Raw genomic sequence first — 21,859 nt, 5'->3', positions numbered from 1 at the left:
ATCGTAAAGGTATCCTGTGAAACACTCTGTATAAATAGAATTTTCTACTTGTTCCACATATGCAGACTCAAAAAGTTTCATTGTAACTCATATTTCCAAACATACGTTTCCTCAGTTCATAAAGCTTGGCGACAGCCTAAATCAGAAACGTTTAGTTGGAATTATAATTGTGCTTATGGTGTACGTGAAGATCTTACTTTTGAGTTGCAAGTCACCCAAAAAAAAATCCCCTTCCGGAAGAGTCCCTGAAGGGGAGATATGGAAATCCAAAACCTCGTTTATGGTTCTACTGAACGGTTGAAAATTTCGTAAATTGCTATTTTTGGGCAAATTCGTGTTTCGTAAGTATTTTCTTCTTAAATATTTTGCAATAATCATGCAGAAACATCGAAAAATATTTCTCTGAACAATACAGAGCTACTGTAGAAACTTTGAAAAATCAAATCAAAGCGAGCTTCTCCGATGAAATCGCAAACGTATCGAACGCATCTTCTTCAGTTATGTACCGCAAACGTTGTACTAATTCTTTTAATACTGAGCAGCCAACAGTCCCAACTTTAAAAAAATAAAATCTATACACTTCAGTTTGAAATATGTGTGTTTTTTTTTGGTCATTTTTCTCTACATCAAAAAAATATAATTTACTCGCGTTTTGCCACTTTTCGAGTTATTCAAGTAATCAAGTACAACCCCTTTAAACCTATTAATCATCTCCGATTACAGAAAGTTACAGTTGAATACGTTTTATAGATTTATAAAAGAATTTATTAATAGGAAAATAATCACAGTTGTATAAGCTTGAACTCAAGTCCAAGGATAATGATTACTGAATAAAATCGTACCCAGTATGAAATACATCAGACAGTAAGAAAATATTGTAAAACTAAAGGTAGTCATGTGTGGAACATCGCTCAAACTAAATACAGTATTCCTCTCCTTGGAATAGATGATCATCGCCCATAACCAGTACAACGCCGGACTAGATGAACACAGGATTCGAGTAGCTACCTGGATATGAACGAAGAACAGACAGATTACAAGTAAAACGCTGAGATGAACGATGTATTCGTATATCGAAGCCATTCTCGTATTCTGGTGTACTCGACTCAAGCCTAATGATTTAGTCAGGTCTGTATTTCGCTTAAAATACAAGATGCATTCGGTACTGACATAATATACAATGGGAAAGGCCAAAGCGAAGTTTGGTATTTGTTTCAACTGGAAGTATTCCAAGAAGCCGACATTCCAGTAGTGATTCTGGATATAAAAATAAGGTATTATGTGGGTCTGATTACACATTCCACTTGTACCTTGACCAGCCAGAACGTATGATTTAGCCAGAGCTGTTTCGATCACCTCAGGCGAGTGTTTGTACGGATAGTCAGTGCAGAATCTAATGTAACTGTACATGTGGTAAAGGAAGAATAACGACATGGTTGAAACAACGATCACAGCAAGTTGTACCAGGAATGATATCCAATTCAGAATGCTCTTTGGCATATAAGCGTGTTTCTTGAGCAGTCCATATGCAGGGAATCCTACATTGGTCACACCGTTTGAACGTGCAACAGCCGAAAGACTAATTACTATGTATTGTTTCCAGGTACCATCTTCTGCTAACATTGCGCTGAATGTCAACAAAGAGAATAAAGCTTCGGAGTACGGTGCGGTGAAAAATATACTTGCAGGATTGATGCAGAATAAAGTACACGCTAAGAAGGCTAGATTTGAATCTTGCAATTTCTTTACAGATAATCTGAACAGTGCTTTGGCTGCTAGAATGAAACATACCATATTGAATAGTACAGCTGAGATCAAATGAACGGATACAATGTTCAGAGGAAACAAAGCGTATCCGAAGATGCTACCTATTAACTTGATGCAAACCGCAAATCCTGGGAAGAATGCTAGAGAGTTTTCGTACACGTAACTGTAGATTGAAACATGCAAATGGTACTGAGCATCCCATCGTAGTAATCCACCCAGCAGCCAATCTACACCAGTGTCTAAGGAGCTTTTAGGCAAGCTAGAGAATGGTGATACAAACGCATCGCTATGATGATCAGGAATGATTAAGTTGAAGATGAATTGTAACATGAGTATGGCTAATCTGGAGCGTAATGCGAGTAGGATTACTTGTTGCTCGAGATCTGAGGTTTGTTGGTCTGGTTTCATGGCTCAAATTGGCATAGATTTGGTGAAAACGAGGAGTATGATGGCATCGCTGATGCTAATTGGTCATGAAGATCTGGCGGTACTAAGAGAAGCTGATTTTAGTTGATTTTAGAATATCTTTCAAGGGTTTTCGAAAACGACGCTATTTTGAAGAGTATTTGTTTTCAAGTTTTATTTTTTATCAGCATCGCGTAATTTAAATGCCCGCATGCCTACATTGTACGCAAATATTGGCAACTCCTGTAACATAAGTTACCCACAAGAATTAAATAATTGAATAAGTGAAGTACGTTTCATCACTAATCTGTGGTTGAATATTTATTCATTCGTAGAAATATGAAATTTATGCTCATACGAAGTCGCACAATGCATGAAACGATAACGCGTACAAATGAATCATAGTTTCACAAATAATGGAAATCAAGTCAAGCCAGTACTTACATCAACTTTACTTGAAAAAGGAATTTATAATCAACTGCCCAATATGTGTAAAAATTATTTTTATCAATTTACAAAAAATCAGGAACTCGCTTTCAAAAAAATGTTCTCGGGGAAACAAATAAATCATATTTTGAAGGAAAATAACAAATGGAACTGGTCCGATCCGGAAATAAATTACTAGGTTGTTTCTTATTCTACAAGTTTATCATACCCCTTACTATGAAATGACAAGTGGTAAAGAAGTATTCAAAAATTGGCATTATTTAAGTTTCATTTGGGTCTCCAATTTTTCAATTGTTGAGCTTCTTTGGTACTTTACAGAAAAACAAAGAATTAATGAAGTTGTGGAGATGTGTGTGAGAAGCACTTCGATGAAAATGATATTCTCCTGTATCATGAAATTTCAACGCTGAAGAATGGTGATGTGCATCATATCAAACTGGACTGTCTTTACCTTGAACCAAACGCAGCTCCTAGAAAATTTCTGAATCTACAGTTTCATTTACTGAAGGACAAGAAATCAAGAAAATTGCAGAAAGAACGAATAATTTCTGCTACCAATTTGTTACCGGCACACCATGATAACCTACCTTCTACAAGTAATGTGACATATTTTTTTCAAGAGTGATTCTATTTTATCAAATGCTGAATTATTATGATGTTACAATCATATTTCCTTAGCACAAGATTTAGAGAGAATCAAGACAAATTACTCAGAATAGTTTAGGAATAACATTTCTTATGAAGGCGAAGGCCAGATATTATTTGCCCGCATCTATATTTCAGGACTGTCTATATTAGTAGAAATGAAAATTTTACGAGTGAAAGTGATCATGTTATATAAATTTTGATATTATGGTGCTGATACGTTATATGACGAGAATGGGAAATAACCTTACTAATCAGATGAATACATAAATCCTTCAGCTTGGTAAGAATATTTGAGGCCAGTGTCCAGTTGTCGGTATTGTTCTATACCAGACCATTATAAGTCCGGTATTTATAAAATTTTGAAAAAATAAAAAAATGCATGTTTCATTTTATACCATTTTCTGAAAAAAATTGAAATTCATTGGTTCTACACTTGAAAACTAATTCAAATTGACCGCAATATCTGAGACGAGACCCTATTTGGGTAGTTTGCTACCGCTCCGTTTTTCAGAAGTTGGGCACTAAGAAACATAATTTGATCTAAGCAAATTGTAATATTGTCATGTGCTACACAACGCAGGTAAACACACAAGTTTGAAAACGTTGAGTTATGATGTTGAAACATTAGCCACACAAGTATTCAATGAATTCTCATCTTCAACAAAAAATGTGGCAAAACTGAAAAAATGTTTTGAATTTGTTCAGTCAGAATATCCCGAAGTGTTACGGCAGGTCCCAACAAGATGGTTAAGTTTGTATCAAGTTGTGGATTTAGGTGAAGAAAACTGCCATCAGGTCATTTGGAGCTTTATACAGAGCCAAGAAAACGAAATCCAAGATGAAAATAAAATACAATGTTACCAGAATGTTATTTATATTTCATGCATAATTATATGAACGTTTTTGTCAAGGTGATACTTACAGTAAATTGGAGAAAAAAGATTTCTCTATTACTGATTTATTTGATGAAATGAATACTTTGAAAGATGATTTACAGACTCGTTTGAGTATAGTGAGTTTTACAGAGCTACAGTTCATCAAGCGTTAAAAAAAAAGAAATTTGACAGCAGCGGAGATTTCAAAGTTCAAGAAAGAAATCAACCAAGTTTATCAAAAATCCATAGACTATTTTAGACAAATGGTTTGATTTTAATGGCCCAACCAAGCTTTTCAAAAAATTTTCTTTGAAACCAGACGCTCCAACATACGATGATTGCTGCGATGCTATTAATAAGACTGATATTTGGAACCGCATGCAGGATAAATTGTTGATCCGCTATTCTACATGGTAAGACCAGATTGAAAATTTCAAATTCGCAATGCTATGATTTCAATGTGCCTCAAACAATGCTCGATTTGCATTAAAAAACGATGTATCCTCATAAACAACCCGGTTATAAACCAAAAAAATGCAAAATTTTGAAGAAGAGAAGAAGAATGTTGGTGTCGAATGTAAAAATAAAAAACGCCGTAGTCGTACTACTAAATCTCGAAATGTAAACGCTCCAAAGAAATGATAATATTTCATATTTTTTTACTCGTTTAATGATAACCGCTAATTCGTAAGCGGTTGTTGCCAAATTGATTCACGCACAGAGAAAAATGTATTGCACTTTTTACTATAAATCATAAGATTTTTGCAATGCTTTTTGAGAGAAATTACTATATTTTATTTAAAAAATCAAAAATTATTATAATTTGTAGTAAAAATTGTCAAATTTTCAGAGTCCATCCAAAATCTCATGATTTATAGTATAAATTCCAACATAAATTTTTCTCAGTGCGTGTTCCTTTTTCGTTTTTTTTTATTTTGATATTTTTTACTTGATTAATGGTATTAAGCAGTTGTTACCAATTTAATTCTTATTTGTTCGTTTTTCGTTTCATTTTCATATGTATTACTTGTTCAATGGTAGGTCTAAGCAGCTGTTACCAAACTGATTCATGTGTGTTCGTTTTTCATTTAATTTTTACTTTATCAAACTTGTTGCATTATATTTTTTATTGACAGTAAATTCGTAATATTGACAATATTGTGTAACCTTGTTCTTGTTTTAGCTCACAAAAATGCAAGCAAATGAATCATTTTATATTTCAGAAATGAAAACGAAGTCTGGCCTACCGCAATAGCCATAATTTTTAAAAAAATTCGGCTTCAAAAAAAGGAAAGAATGTATTCATTAAAATTTAAAAGTGACTAGATCACTATATGTACCTATTCTTATAAGAAAAATAAAAAAATAAAATAAACGAATAAGGAAATTCGTATTCGTATCTTATTACTCGTATTTCACTCAGTCGCTCTTTAGTCTTTCAAACGCTTCGTAGAGTTAAAAACCTCAGAAAATGGCCAGAGCTCATGGAAAGTTATTAAATTCTGGCAATTTATCCAGGTTTTTTACTCTGCTGTGTATGCGAAGTCTTTGGAGAGACTGTAGATCGTGGTAACAATAGGCCTTACAATTTTATAAGGCATAAATAATGAAAAAAAAACTAGGGATTTTTCACCAAACCCGGGAATTTTTTAAAAGCTGAACTAGGGAGTTTTGGAAAAATCGGTTAGGAACACTGCTGAATTCAAAGGAAGTAAGTATTTTACGCTCGTATTTTACTGAGTTGGTGGAACGAAAATGAAAATAACTTCGCGTTGCTTTTTCCTGTTGCTCGAATTATTTTAGGTGCTCCTGGTACTCAGTGTAGTGTAGAACAGTTGTTCAATTTAGCTTATTTTAATGCTGTGTAGTACCTATTTACCTGTTTTGTTTTTCTTTGTTTTTTTTTTTTTTTTTTAATAATGAAGTTTGTTATTTTTTTGTTACGCTTTAGAAAAAGGCTGGTTTTTTAATGTTTAATTGAATTTGAGCTGGTTTTAAAGCTGTGTTGTATGTACTTATGTTTTTTTTTGTTAAATTTCAGAAAAAATTATTGTTTTTACGTTTAATTGAATTTTAGCTTGTTTTAAAGCTGTGTTGTATGTACTTAATAGCCTACCTGTTTTTTTTTATTTTTATTTTCAAAATACAACTGAATTTGTGAGTTTAATAAATTTTATTTTGCCTACTGAAAATCTTACAAGGTCACTCGCATCTGGTTAGTTTCACTTTCAAATTATATAATTGCAACAAAATTTGGAGTTTGATATTTTTCCCATTAAAAAGTATGGAGAAAAATATCTAACTCCAAGGTACAGCTGTTCTAATGATGCTAACTTGGAAAAATTTTCTCCAATAATATTTCCTCTTTCACATGAAGCAATATGAACTACATATTTGATACCCAACAAAAGTTCGTCCGGATACGTAGAATCGGATCGCTAAAGTTCTAAAAGGATCGTCCTTAATCAATCGAAGACCCTTCTATAGCCGATTGGTAAACGATAATGCTACGGTGACGGGTGAATGATTTGTTATTGTTACGTAAGGTTAATCGACTGTAATTTGTAATAAATTTGACAAAAAAAAAATCATCATTGTGTTGTTTTTCTAATTATTTGGTTCTGAACACGATAAGCTATCAATTTTTGATTACAATTCGAGAATCGTCCACATCCTAAACAAGCCTTTTTTTTACTCGATTTTCATTCAAATGAGGAAAATCTCAGTGACACACTACGCTGCACGTTGGTGAAATGAAACAATGGAAATTGGATCGACTTATGTACTTCTAAATTCAGGTGTCGTTTTCCAGAGATACAATTTAGTTTCCTTTAACATTAAATGTAAAAATACACCCTGTGCTGGTCGCAGTGGTTTTTCATCACGAAAAACATGCTCTGCAAGAGATTCGTTATAATCCGTAAGATAAACACGATCAATTCAGGCATTTCAGCTTTTTAATGAAATATAAATTTGTTTGATACATGCTCAATAATCATGTTTCAGGCTTACGTTAGCTGAAATATCCGACTCCATAAATTACCTAAAAACGATGCATTCAGAAAAAGATGGGAAAAGGCACTGTTATTAATTTCATCTAAAGTGAAAGATGATTATGTACTTGTGTGCGACGCACACTATAGCCCATATGGCGAATAATCCATTTTTGTTATGTACTTATTCTGTTCGATAATTGGAACCGCTAGTAAATCGAAATCATTTGTTAATTATTAAAGTTCACAGACAATGTTTCTGTACTTTTGAAAACCTGTCTATCAATACAAAATGGTATTCGTCCCAGATCCGAGCAATAATCTCAATTCAGAGTACCATCCCTTGATATCATGAGCTCGTCCCTTAAACAAATCATCGTAACGATGCCACCTCCGACGACGTTCACTTCTCTTTCTTACGAATCATAATCGATTTTAGAAACATCGTTCCAAGAACTTATTCGATATACAAAATGAAATTTTTACCAAAACTAGGAGAATACATAACGGAGTTGAAAATTGAATCTTATAAGCAGGTTAAGGTGTTAGGTATCTAACTTTACAAAAACCATTTTCTAGTTCTGAATAGAATTTCATTATTTTATTAAAAATCATACCAATCACAAGGAAATTTTGAAGAAATCATACCAATCACAAGGAAATTTTGAAGGCAGTGACTTCGCAAACAAAATATTCATTTGAAAATTCACAGTAGTGTTGGTATGTAATGTAGTTCAGAAATAAGAATCGAATCGACTTATGTAATGACATATTCCGTAATTTTTTTGTGTTCAAAATAAAAACTGATATGCGCCCTCACATATACTCGTATAGGCGGTACCTTACTTAAATATTTTGAAATTGAAGGATTTTTTTGCTCATTTTTCATATCCGGTATTTAAAAAAACTCAAGTTGGTAACCCTGATCGAAAAACAACCAATTAATGCGGTACTATTGCGGTACCAAGTACCAACAGCACGAATTCCGCACATAATGCTAGCTAAGAGATTCATGCGTTAGTTTTTTCATTTCATCGATCAACGTAATGTGTTCATAAATTACTTCGTCTAATCATTTAATGTATCATTAATCATTTGCAGGAAAATGTCGATCCTAAGATCCTTCATAATTTCATCACTATACGTATCCCTTAAGCGATGACTTAATTTTATGCTGACATCGCTGAGGAAACCTCCGGGTGCTGGCATGGACCCGAAAGGTTTCCTCAGTGATGTCAGCTCTCAAGGGGTATGCACGAATCAGCTGCCATCCAACACGTGTTGCAAACAATTGCGTCATTCTCGTAAACTAATATAGGAATAGAAAAAAACTCATGCGAGTCTTACCTGAGCGTCTTCACATGCACAAGCATGCAGCCAATAACATCAGAATTATTACTTAACAACACAGTACTAGCAAAAAGTATCTTCTTCGATTTTCGTAATGTAATATTTCTCACGAACGACAAAATGCCAAAGTTGACAAAAAAACGAGCGCACAAAAATACAGATTATCACGTTGACAGTTGCACAATAAATTTAGACCATGCGAATTAAACCGAATGATAGTGATAAATATACTTTTGTATTGAAATGAAATACTCGAAACTGAATAATTACAACAACGAGACCCGAGTAATTTAACCGAACAACTACTTATAACAAACCGAATCAGCGGTGGCAGCCTTTGTATAGCGGGTGTAGCAGCTTGCTACACCTGGAAAAAATTTGCTACACACAGAAAAAATTCGCTACACCCAGAAAAAAATCATCCTCTTATTTTACATGATTGATGGTTATAATTTACGTTTTTACGCTTTCAACAATAAGTTTCAAATTTAAGAAAAAAAATCTGTTGTATAAGTACAGAAGTTGGTACAACTGTCTGAGTTGGCTTTTCTCTGCTGTCTGCACTGATAATTTTAAAAAATCTACATTCCACTGGTTACCAGTTGCCGCTATTAAATTCAATGGCATGTACAAATCCGATTTGAATGGTTCAAGACAGTGTTGAAAACCGTTTGGAACCACAACCGTTTGGAACCACCACAACCGCTTTTTTAGGTCAATTGAAACGGGACCCAGAACCATCAGAACCGTTTCAAAATTTGGAAAAGAGAAGTACCGAAAGAACAACCATATAAAATGATTTTGAAACAATTTAGAACCATTTAGAACCGATTGAGTTTTTTAAGGAAAGAACAACCAGAACAAGAACCAGAACAAGTTTCAAATAAGAAGAACCATCAGGAACCCTTTTCAGGAATCGGTTCTTTTTGGTCCTCTCATCATTGAAACTTCGTTTTTTTTAACCAAAGTGAAATAAGAATTCATGTTTATCATGCAAAATAAGCGAGGTAAAGGGGAATTTTCACAAATTTTCAATTTTTTGCCAATTTTTTGCATCTGGAACCATTTGGAACCATTTTTTAATTGGTGGAACAACCAGTACCACCAGCAAAATATCAAAGGAGGAGTAAAAGGAACCACCAGAACCGTTTGAGTTTGAGAAGAACTGAGAACCATTTTGGAAGAACAATGTGAAAGGTATCTTTTGGAACCAAAACAAAACCGTTTCAAAGCCAAAACTGGGAACCTTTTGAGAACCGAAACCAGAACCACTTATTTTCAAAGGTTCTGAAAACCACAACCATCACAACCAATTCAAATCCAAACGGTTCTCAACACTGGTTCAAGACTCTTATTACATTGCGATGTATTTTTAGACTATTTTGTAGAAAAAAAAGGTCGGACTCCTGAGTCCTTACAGGAAGTATTGGACTTTTACTCCTCAGAGACAACTTTATGGAATGTCACCAGTGAAATGAAACGACTTTGTACTCTAGTATTGACTATGCCAGTATTTTCTGTAACCTGTGAACGATCATTTTCAGCATTGAAATTATTAAAAACATATCTCCGAGCTGTTATGATTGCAAAACATTTAAATAACATCGCTATTCTCTACACATATAAAAGTATCTACGGAGAAGAATTACTTCGCGAATTGGACAATATTATGAATTCATGGATCGAAAGAAATAAATATCGACGTTCAGCTTTTATGATTATGTAATAGGTTGTTTTTCTAAGGACATGGCTGTAAAACTGATTCTGTATTATTTTTTTTTGGTGTTGGTTTTCGCATTTTTTTGCTTGGTTTTGTTTTACTAACAAGGGAGGTGCCCCAGGCGACATGCGCCGATTTAAATGATTCTTGCACCATTGGATAGAGGACATCGAACATAGTCTACCACAAAATTTTCAGCTGCTGAAGTTGATATTTCGATTTTTCAGAGCAATTTTTCGATTTTCACATAGCAATTTTGAAAAATTGGCCAAATATAATCGGCGCAGGTCGCATACCGAAACCTTTAATATTATTTGGGCATTAATACATATGATGAGACTAGCCCAAGGTGAAATTTTCAGCTGCTGAAGTTGATATTTGATCCCCCAGGGCGATTTTTTGATTTTCACATTGCAATTTTGAAAAATTGGCCAAAAATAGTGGGCGGAGGTCGCATACCGAAACCTTCAATATTATTTGGGCATTTCAATACATATGATGAGACTAGCCCACCAGGAAATTTTCAGCTGCTGAAGTTAATATTTGACCCTTCCAGGGCGATTTTTCCAATTTTCACAATTGCTATGTGAAAATCGAAAAACTGCTTTGAAAAATCGAAATATCAACTTCAGCAGCTGAAAATTTTGTGGTAGACTATGTTCGATGTCCTCTATCCAATGGTGCATAATCATTAAAATCGGTGCATGTCACCTGGGGCACCTCCCTTGTAAGTAGGTATGTTGATACGATTTTCTTAGGTGTACAATAAACAATTAAAAATACCTCTTTTCTTGTTTGTATTCCATCAATTTACAACTCGAAAATTTTCGCTATACACCCGCTACACCCAGAAAAAATCAACACTTTTTTATTTCGATAAATTCGGGTTTCGCTACACTCGGCAAAAATCTAGGCTGCCACCACTGAACCGAATTTCCGAAAATGGCGTCGAATGATCCTTCTAGAACACAGGAGAGACCCGGTTGACGCGTATTTCGGCGCAAAAAACAGAAACTGTCAAACTGAGGTGACCACGACGAACAAAGGACTGAGTCGAGTCGGGTCGAGTTCTAACTTGAGTTGATGATCAACTGAGGAACCGGCGGCGCGGCGAACGAATAACAAACGCGTTAACAAACATCCACGTCACGTACGTCATACACCCTCACCACACCAAGAATTGTGTGCAATATCGTCTTATCGTATCACCCCCCCCCCCAAATGCTCATCTGGTATCTCCAACACAAGCACACAACGAGACTTACAAGATAGTTACGTTACATCGCAACAGTGAGTAGAAGATCAGACCAGAGGAAGAGTGGAAAACTGGAAATGGAAAAACAGGACAAGATAAGAAGACCAGAACCCTTTTATTCAAAAAACATGTTTACCAACACTGCAACTTTCAGTTTCTATTAAAAGCACGACTTTTTGACAGTCAATTCCTCGCAAAAAAATGTACTTTTTGCCAATTTTAGTTAGAGAAATGAGATCTTTAACAGGGGGTATGCTGGTCGGACATTTTCTTACGAAAACGAAATTCCTATAAGTCAAAAACTATGACATTTGAGAGAAATTTTACGAGAGAGCTTTTTTGTAGAGAACGAAAAAATATGACCAACTGTGCAAAAATCTTAAATTTCATGCAGTAGAACGTAAAAAATCCAACAAAATGAAAAAACGAAACAATTTTCATGACTTTTTTCATTTTTTCAAAATTTTGTTCTACTACATGAAATTTCAAGAATTAGGCACAGTTGGTCATATTTTTCCATTCTCTACAAAAAAGCTCGCTTGTAAAATTTCTCTAAATGTTATAGTTTTCGACTTATGGAAAATTCTCTTTCGCAAGAAAATGGCGGACCAGCATACCCCCTGTTATAGTGCCCTAATGAGATCATTTCGCAGCTAACTATTGGTAATAATAATAAAGCAAAACTTCGTCAATTTTCTACATGGAAGTCAGCAAGGTTAGGTGTACATATTTCGTGACATTTGTTGTCAAAACAGCAACAAACTGTAAGCAATATTAGCCAAAAAAGTAAAACTCTTGGCAATTTTTAGCAAAAAATTGAAATTTTAAAGAAAATTTAGGTAACAATGCGAGATTTGTAAGACAATTTATGGAAAAAACTAAAACGTGAAATATTACAAACTATACAATAATTTTAACTTTCACTATTATTTTGAGCAAAAAGCGAGAGAATTCGTCAATTACAGCCAAATACAGGGCTCTGTAACCGTATAAAGCTGAAAAGACCAGGTAATTAGTTCGATTAAGAATACAACACTAGAAAAGTGAATTCTGAATTCTTACTGAAATATTATTCATTGTTTAGATTATCAACATTTTTAATTTAAATGATACTTTTTATCTGAAGAGGCTCAGACGTAATTTTCTATTATTCACAAACGCAAATGTAAAATAGAATACACATTATCTAACTAAACATGCAGGTGAAACGAAAGAACGACATTATGGTTATCGGTACGTTGTTGACTTAATGTGTTTTATCAATTTATCTGAATTTATTTTATAAAGACTGGAGTTGAATTTGTAATAATTATTTGAAATTTCGTGAACGTAAATCAACGTAGTTTATGTACGAGACAAAAAGACTAAATCGAATTATAAGAACTAAAATAGAACACGACGAACCAATTTTACGGAAATAAATATTGAAGGATGCGGATTAGAGTGATATTTCTTTCTCGATCCTCATGAGCATCGTCAGCTCCGTCCGTAATACAATGTTCAGGGTTCATTTTAAATTGTGCAAAAATAATATTTTTATTTACTTTTATTCGGATATTTTCGTCTAATTCATCATATAAATAAGCTGTTGAAACGCTTCGGTTTTTTCATCGATCATAATATAGCTACCGGAGCTGAGTGAATGTCTCACCATAATCAATACCTTTACGTTGATTATATCCGAATGCGACTGATCGATTAAATTCCCAAAAGTCTTATTGTCAGCTGAAGAAGGCATTTCTTTATTTATGATCATGACCTCTTCCCAAGCTGTACGATTCTTATCACCAATGGATTATATTTTTCATACGTACATAAGTAAGTATCTGGAGTAACTTCGAACGTAGATTATGTTTTCGAAACCCTAATATTACTCGATATAATCGTTTAGAAAACTTGAGTTACATGGAACAAATTAATATGTAGGTATATGTATCTTCTCCTTATATGTATTACACAAACTAGCTCATTATTTCCATCACATCAATGATTGCTTATTGAGAAGTAATAATCGCAAGGAGATTTAGATCGCTCAATAAAAATGAACTCATTTCCACCTCAAAATTTGATCAAAACTTGTCAGATTTACACTTCATCATGTCGAATTATTACTCCATCTAAACACAATAAATGGTCCCTTAGTTTCCATTCTTGGAGCTCGATTTATTTCTGCGATCGCCGATCTTTGAATGGTTGGTGATTTGAAACAAAAAATCACAAATAGCGAAAATAAATTCAAAGATGAGTGAAATGAACCGAAATTTCGGCTTAATGCTGGGATTTTTGTTAACAGAGAGAAATTGGCAACATAGCACAGGTAGCCGGCAGGTGGTGTTTGAAATGAATTCTGAGGTGAGTTACCAACACCCCCACCATTAGCCTGTGTATGTCTGTTCGCATCAAAAAAATAATAAATGAATGATGAGGGAACTAGAACTAGACGACTCAACTCATAACTTCAACTTCTACATATTTTCTGGCCATATGAACAATTTCATACCCAAAATAAGGTGACTATTGTCATAATGATAACACTTAATAATGTGCAATACGAGAAACACATCCCAAATATGAAATATTGCCGAAGATTGCGTCATCTAATCATGCATCGCGTTACCAAGATTTGACAATAATTTAACCAATACCACACAATACAGGCATAACTACGTATAAGAAATTATAAGACCGGACAATATGCCGACTTACCGTGATTATAATTCGATGAAATTGTAACGATATAAAACTTCGGCCATAAGATCAGGCTCGGAAAACAGCGACGTGAATGAGCTTCAGCTTCGGGTTTCGGAGCTCGAATCGCAAACAAAACAACTACGCATTTAAAAATACACCGACATGAGTGAAGTGATGAAAAATAAATTAATGATAAACACTACGAGATCATAACTTGAAACTGTTGAATAGCAAATTACTTACCGATGGCGAAAAATTAATTCATATTATACAGCAGTAACACGTGTGGAATACAAATAATACAGTTCTATTTTATAACTTTTACAAGAAACAAATTTAATGGACGCACTCGCGAAAGAAAAGAAGAAAGAATGACGCTTTCTAGTTTCGACGCTGCCGACGCCGACTTCGTGACGAAAGAACTCGGAGAGGGGCGAGGCGTGAGCAATGGAAGAACGAACGAAACGAACCGAACCAACACAATACCTCCTATACAAGAAGGCCTGAGCACTACCTCCAAGAAGTCTACGTGACGTAGGCATTGGAGGCGATTACGGCTGCATTGTCTTATGGGATATTGCCCAATTTCTTAGTTTTTCTTGAATAATTTTTGAACGGTTAATGCTACAGATTTGAATTAAAAACCAGCTTGTAGAGGAAAAAAAGTAGATCATTTTTCATTCTTCAAACACCTATGTGCTCGATCAAAATTTTGATATATTTAAAATTAAATGTAAAAAAATTTCAACCTCGAAACTTTGAACTTTGATAAATCGAAAATTTGATCGAGCACATAGGTGTTTGAGAGATGAAAAATGATCTACTCTTTCTCCTCTACAACCTCGTTTTTTCCCCAAAGCTCTAGCGCTTTTTGATCAAAAGTTATAAAAGCTCAAAGCTTTGAACTTTCACAACTTTTGATCGAAAAGCGCTAGAGCTTTGGGGAAAAAACGAGGTTGTAGAGGAGAAAGAGTAGATCATTTTTCATCTCTCAAACACCTATGTGCTCGATCAAATTTTCGATTTATCAAAGTTCAAAGTTTCGAGGTTGAAATTTTTTTACATATAAATTGAAATAAATCGAAAATTTGATCGAGCACATAGGTATTTGAAACATGAAAAATGATCTACTCTTTCTCCTCTACAAGCTGGTTTTTAATTCAAATCTGTAGCATTAACCATTCAAAAATTATTCAAGAAAAACTGAGAAATTGGGCAATCTCCTATAAAACAATGAAGCCGCAATCGCCTCCAGCTGTGACGTCAGAAAACCAGTGCTCTGGCCTTCTTGTATAGGAGGTATTGACCAACAACGTATCGATGTTAGTTCATCATACAGTCACAAGGTGCGCGTTTTATTTTTCAACTTTGAAAAGTGTTTTTTTTTTCATTTTTTTTTCCAAGAGTAGAGCAAATAAAAATGAAATAATTTCGGTTTTCGGTTGGTTTATTTGCCACATTTGAGAAAGCTCGATACTTTTTTTTACACTCAGCGTCAGCTATCTCAATATTAAGTTCTCAATTTCTCATCTCAACATATTGTTAAAGTGATATATTCACTAATATTCACTATTAAAATAAAAGTTGAAACAAACCTATTATCAATGAGAACCAGCGATTGAGAACTTGAAAAACAAGAATAGAAAATCAGCGAAATAGGAAGCTTATTACAGTTAACTATATTCTTTTTATTTTATCAACGTTGTAACTTCGTAAGTCGCCGGTTTTCATTCAATCGATTATACAGAAACAGAACTCTTCTTTCGATGAATTCATTTTAAAATGAGTTCAGTCAAACTTCAAAATTTCACCTTCCTTCCCACTATTCGCTGATCAAGCCACTTAGCACTTAGGTACTTTACGGTACATTACGATGAAGGAAGTCGAAAACTATTCAAAAATCAAAGCTGCAGTACATGGAAAAATCATTCTTATTTCTTTCAAAATGAAAGTTTCCACATCAAATGAAAATACTTACAGAATAACAGCACAACTGTGTTTAGAAAAATGAGGATGTCTCTTTCAAAAATGAAATACATATATTGCATTGTTTTAATATATGGAAACCGACAAACAAGGATGAAACCGAAGGGGCAGGGGGCAAAAATTTTTAAAATTCATTACAAAAAACAGTAAATTTTATTATTTTGACGACTTTGACGTTTTTCGAAAAATTTGAAATATATGAAACAAAAGTTGGCGAATTTCATGGTTTTGCTAAGTTACTCGTACTTCACTCAGCCAACGCAAAATTGTTCAAAAAAATAGACAAATAGACAAATTTTATTATTTTGACAAAATTACAAAAAATTGTACAAACGTTTTAAAGAAAGTTTAAAAATTGACCGAATTCAAAAAATTCGTCAACTGTATGGAAGTAGGAAAATCTATATGAATTTGAAGTTTCAAAAATCCCAAGGGTGTAAAAATTGACTTCTGATTCAAGAAATAATTTACGTAATGTTTTACTTCTTGAATAAGTATTTATTATACATAAAAATTTCAGAAAACTTCTACCCACGCTTCTCTCACCAGGTTTGCTTTCCTTCTTCCAGATTGAAATTATTTCTAAAAAAAAACTTTCATTCAGATTAAAAAAAATATTGAACACAAGATACATTCATTCTATATTAAAAAATATATTTTCTAACTCCTCGAAACACGGATCTTCAAAAACTGACCTGTTCAATTTTTTATTTCAAAATCGAAATTTCCAAAAAAAAATTCATTCGAATTCTAAAATTTTCAAGTCAAGAAAACACGGTTTTTTTCTTCTCGAAGTAGGAATTTTCAAACGTTTTGCGCTTTACTTCTCGAATCTCGAAACATGAATTTTCAAAAGCGCCTTCGTATGTTCGCTAAGTTCGCTTTACTGTTTCCAAATTGAAATTTGAAAAAAAAAAACATTGGTAATAAATCAAATCCTGAAATTTTGAAAAAAAAAATATAGGCTGGATTTTTTTTTACTTCTCAAAGCGTAAAATTTTAGATGTCAAAAACACATTGAAATGACAAAAAATTTCTAAAATTGCATAAAAGCAATTATTGACAATCATGAGAAGAATTGACAGTATGACAAGGATCATTGAAAATTAATTACAGGATAAAAATTCTCTCTAATGAGTCTAAAGTACTGTCAAAACCCCTAATTTCGGACAGGGTACGTAATTTCGGACACTCAGTGTTTTTGCTCTTTCATTGATAAGAACCAAGGGTACAAGTAAAAGTGAACACTTCTTCTATTAGTTTAGATCACGGACAATCTCCCTGATGTAAGAATTTTCATTTTACACTATTTATTTAGCCATTAAAATGGACTTTACAAAGTGCTTCATGTAAAGTGTGGGGAAAAAGTTATTCACAGAGTCTATCCAAATGCTTTCATAACCACGAAAATCGCTCTAAAATATCAAGAAGTCACTGGTAATTAAAAATAAAATTCATTTATCAAATTTCACGTTTTGTTTCTATTATTTAAATCCTAAAAACTGAAAAAGTCGCGAAACGGATCATTATTTCGGACACTTTGGTTAACGCTTTACCGAGTTTGGAAGGGTAACACTGATGCACTTGCAAATGTGTATTTTTCGAGTTCGACGGTATTTTTTCAAGTGTTTTCAGTTTTGATGAAGATATTGTACTATTATTTCACTCATTTTCCTAAAAACCATACTGAAAAGTAAAAGTCGGAGTCGTAAAATCATCAACAAGGAGTTTGATAAGAAATTGTTCAATGTTACCAACTTATTTTTCTAATGAGAAAGTGGATAATGAGAGTGCTGAACATTTCCTTGAAAAATCATTTTTTCTCTACATTTCACATCATGATTCGAGCTGTTTTTGATTGGAATTGTTTTTCAGAGGTAAATAATTTCTTTTTCAACTAAAATTTTCGAGTTCCCACGTTAAAGAAAAAGTGTCCGAAATTAGGGTACCTTGGACCTAATTTCGGACACTTTTCGGATTCAAATTAAATAAACAAAATCACGTAAAATTTATAAATTGATGCTCAAAAACGATTCACACGATGACATTCTATGAGAATGTGAAGACAAACACCAAGTTGAATCGCTCGTTTTAAAGCCTTTTTCGAAAAACGTGAAAAAGTGTCCGAAATTAGGGGTTTTGACAGTAGCATGAATGTAATTTGAAGATAACAAATGAAAAACTGAAAATTCAACACAAAAAGTGAGTGAAGTAGTAAAAAAAAAATATACAAAAGAGAAAAAACTGACCAAAATGAATAATTAAAAAATATTCACCGGGGATTCAAATTATTCAAAAAGGTTTTTAAGGAATTACAATTATAAAAAAGGTTATAACTTATAAGGGGTTACAAATTGTTGAAAATTACATGAAAATCAATGAAACTGCACTCAAATGACAAAAAGGAGCTCAATTATCACGAAAAATACAAAAAAAATATAAACTCATTTTTTGTTGACAGGTACTGAAGAACATGAGATGAGAAGGGTATCATGATAATCAAATACAAATAATGTTGAAATCATCAAAAAATGCACAAAAAGTCTTAAAATACTTAATGTGAAATATATCTAGAAAAACTTTGTAACAACTCAAAAAATTGAACTCAAATGGTTTTCGAAAAATTCTACCATAAAGTCAGAAGTCACAATGTCACAAAAAGGAAACATGCTAAAAAAATTGCATAAGGTCACAACCAAAAATAAAGACGAAACAAAATTTTTTCAAGAAAGCAGGAAACGAAATTTTTGTTGAAAACATGTAGGCATATTTTTTGAGACTGCGTACATATATAGTGAAAATGCACTGCTTACAATCCCTGTAAACCGGAATAGCTCTTTTCTTTCCTTTACAAAGTATATAGAATGTCATTTTACGCTACAAAACGACGCTTGTGAGCATTATGGCTCGAATTCAATACCCATACCGATTTTATGACCACCTTGATTGAAAGTTTTGCTATTGATCAAAGTCGATAATGTGATGGTAATACCTGTAAATAAACATAGGTAATACTATGAATAAACATATTATCCGAAAAAAACTTATTAGAATTTTCAATAGATTCGATACAAACCATCCCTAAGTTTATGGACGAAACCGAGACCAATTTGCCCAGACTTATTCACTTTAGCTTGAATAGTAGTGTCACGATCCCAAGTGTATTTACAACCGAACCCAAATTTGGTATCATTTTTATTGCATGACCATGCAAATTCAACACCAGTTTCGAGAAAGGGATTCACTTTTTGACAAATGTGAAAGCTGTTCAATTGTCCAGGGCCTCTAATATCGGAAAAGATGATACATATTACAACATGAGAGATTAAATCTTAAATCATTCATCGAAGATTACTATTACTAGTTCATTGGAACACCTTACATGACAGCGTAAGCAACATAATCTTCAGCATTGTATTGTAAAGCGAACTTGGTACTCTTCAGTTTGGAATCTTTCGTATCGAACTTCGACATAAAACCGATGAAACAACCTATGAGGAAGAATCAAAGAAAGGAAACATTAATTAATAAAATACACTGCTACGTGTAGGACGGAACATCAGGCAACGTACCGTAGCACTGAAAAACTCCAGAACCGGAAATACGAGGCCCAGCTGATTTAATACGAATACGAGTAATATCAACATCAGTGTTGAGGGCTAGACGGTTGTTTCGGTACTCCACTTTTGCTTTCACAGTTCTGTAGCTGAAAAACAAGAGTAAAAACAATCGTCAACGTGTCGAACTATTTTAAATATCCGAACAAGTTTTTTTTAAGAATCTGGAAACCGCAAGGAAGTATTTCTACGTGAATGGGATCGTGTTCGAAACCTAATTTATCAGAAAATGGCGATAATTTCGCTGCTCTTACCCAGTGTGAGGGACGTTAGTATGTTCGATGGAGAATTTAGCACCCTTTAATAAATGAATGAACGATACTCCATTAACATGCTCATTACTGGTGTTCCATTTCTTCGTGCAATCGATACCTGTGAAAGGTGATGAAACAAATGAGGTGAAAATCTCGAATCATTTAGTATTACTTTAGGTAACAACTGATCAACGTCACGTACCGTATTTTTGGTCTCTATAGAAAGACTGATACGTTCCAAGAATTTTGCCGGAATCGATACGAGAAGTTCCGCCGAAGTTCAATTCGAAACCGGTGGCAGATTTGGTTTTCACGCCTATGCTCACTGTATCAAAATTGTATCCTTTGCTGAAGAAATCTTTAACAGTTCTACCCAAATCGTCGTAGCATGGCGGCGGCGATACATTAGATGACATGTTGATTCTAGAATACGTTCCTTAATTTTTCACGTAGGTATTTTGTAAGGTTATTTTGTTCGAGCTATAATCATGCCTTTTTCACTCATCATTATGTGGACTGTACTGTGATCCTCCAGATCAATGTTTCAATGATCAAATCAACATCGACCTCAGTTCGAAAAATGCATCTGCCGACAAAAATACTCCTTCGTTAATCGTTATAGAATTATAGATACTGAATTATTGTAATATATATGTACCTATGTACTTACAACAAAAGTTGTAGAATTTCATGATTTTCACAAGTTACTCAGCTAACGCGAAATTCAGAAATTGCAGCGGGTGGCAACGGTGCTACACATGGGGAAAAAGTGCTAGACATGAGAAAAAAGAGCTACACACACAAAAAAAAGTGCTACTGCGCTACATCCAGAAAACTTTCTAATTCAAGGAAATTTTTTCCAAAAAATGGTATTTTTTGATTTTTTTATCAACGTTGTTGATAAGATAAGTGGATACTTGGTGCTGGTGGATTACGCTAAGTCAATTCTTATCAGTGTACCGGGTGACCAAGAATAATGGGTTTTGTAATGTTCTGATATGTCAAAAAGGGAAAAAAATTTCCCTAATTAAAAACTGGAAAATGAAATAATAATCGAGAAAAAGTGCATTCGAATTATTGTTTCGATGCAAAATGAAAGATTATTTCGTATTTCATTGAAACAATCACTCAAACGCCATTTTTTACATGATTATTTGATTTTCTAATTTTCATAACGGGAATTTTCTCTCCTTTTTGATAACATCGAAATCCCATTATTCTTGGTCACCCGGTAAGTTACGTAATCTTAGAAACTCGTCAAATTTTGTACTTATGTACCTATTTTAAAAACATCGAAAATATAATTTTTTTCGTGCAAAGCTGGATCCATATTTTCGAACTCTCCTCCCTCCCTCCCACCATAATCGATTGGGAACGGTTTCAACCCGTTTCCAGCAGTTCAGTGAGTTCTGGAGCCTCCAGCAAATTTCTAAAAGTCTGAAATTCACACAAAAATTTTACCCAGTAAATTTGAAAAACATTTTATATTGTAGGTACGCTAATTCCAACATGCTAAGTCGATTGAAGATGCGTTCAAGTCGTTCTGGAGCCTCTAACAATTTTCTGAAAATTTCTGTATCTCAAAACATGTCATATCATATAATCTGTCGAAATGAACTTCAGCCTCTGAGGTGTTTAGTTTCAAAAACTGCAAAATCTTAAAATCCATTGATGGCTTCAGAACAGCTCGAAACCATCACTAATCCATTCGGTCGAGTTATTCAAATATTCTAGAGTCTGGTGATTTTTTTAATTTTCTACAAAAATTTCAAATCGACTGGAAGGGCTGAAAATTTTAGTTGTACCTAATTACCAGATTGTTACGCCCAGGTATAAGGTGAGGGGGGGGTG

The 21,859-nt window shown here is 33.7% G+C and overlaps 3 protein-coding genes across 17 annotated transcripts in view; all 3 read right to left on the bottom strand.

Moving 5' to 3' along the window:
* Window positions 1–14,284, bottom strand: part of LOC135845413 (adenosine 3'-phospho 5'-phosphosulfate transporter 1-like) — an 82,397-nt gene extending 68,113 nt beyond the window's left edge. The window contains exon 1 of the mRNA XM_065363942.1: window positions 14,167–14,284. The gene's annotated coding sequence lies outside the window, so the exon portion shown is untranslated. The remainder of the gene's footprint in view (window positions 1–14,166) is intronic.
* The window catches only part of LOC135845406 (deoxyhypusine hydroxylase-like), a 152,570-nt gene extending 138,157 nt beyond the window's left edge, over window positions 1–14,413 (bottom strand). For 3 of the 13 annotated variants that reach the window (XM_065363924.1, XM_065363922.1, XM_065363930.1), the window contains exon 1: window positions 14,167–14,287. Coding sequence is in view for 2 of the 13 variants with exons in the window: in XM_065363928.1 (XP_065220000.1) it covers window positions 805–2,175 (1,371 nt within the window). In the remaining 11 variants the exon portion in view is untranslated. Of the gene's footprint in view, window positions 1–580; window positions 2,416–14,166; window positions 14,291–14,394 lie in introns of those variants that run through there. The other 10 variants (XM_065363929.1, XM_065363927.1, XM_065363919.1 and 7 more) reach the window with 10 other exon arrangements.
* A 2,005-nt stretch (window positions 14,414–16,418) lies between these two features.
* Window positions 16,419–20,955, bottom strand: LOC135842354 (voltage-dependent anion-selective channel-like). 3 transcript variants are annotated; one of them, XM_065359775.1, is made up of 7 exons: window positions 20,679–20,955; window positions 20,211–20,594; window positions 20,009–20,126; window positions 19,710–19,843; window positions 19,520–19,628; window positions 19,214–19,422; window positions 16,419–19,151 (listed from the first exon to the last, which is right to left on the bottom strand). In XM_065359775.1, exons 2-7 carry the CDS (start codon window positions 20,422–20,424, stop codon window positions 19,096–19,098), a joined length of 840 nt encoding a protein of 279 aa, XP_065215847.1. In that variant the 5' UTR covers window positions 20,425–20,594; window positions 20,679–20,955; the 3' UTR covers window positions 16,419–19,095. The 3 variants fall into 3 exon arrangements, with proteins under 3 accessions (XP_065215847.1, XP_065215846.1, XP_065215845.1); XM_065359774.1 differs by having other exon boundaries at window positions 16,419–19,129; window positions 20,211–20,612; window positions 20,679–20,954; XM_065359773.1 differs by having other exon boundaries at window positions 16,419–19,129; window positions 20,679–20,954.
* Between the last annotated feature and the right edge of the window lie 904 nt (window positions 20,956–21,859).

The sequence above is a fragment of the Planococcus citri genome, chromosome 4, assembly GCF_950023065.1.
Source record: "Planococcus citri chromosome 4, ihPlaCitr1.1, whole genome shotgun sequence".
NCBI lineage: Eukaryota > Metazoa > Arthropoda > Insecta > Hemiptera > Pseudococcidae > Planococcus > Planococcus citri.
The sequence above is the reverse complement of the archived record's forward strand: the minus strand, read 5'-3'. Positions and strand labels throughout refer to the sequence as shown.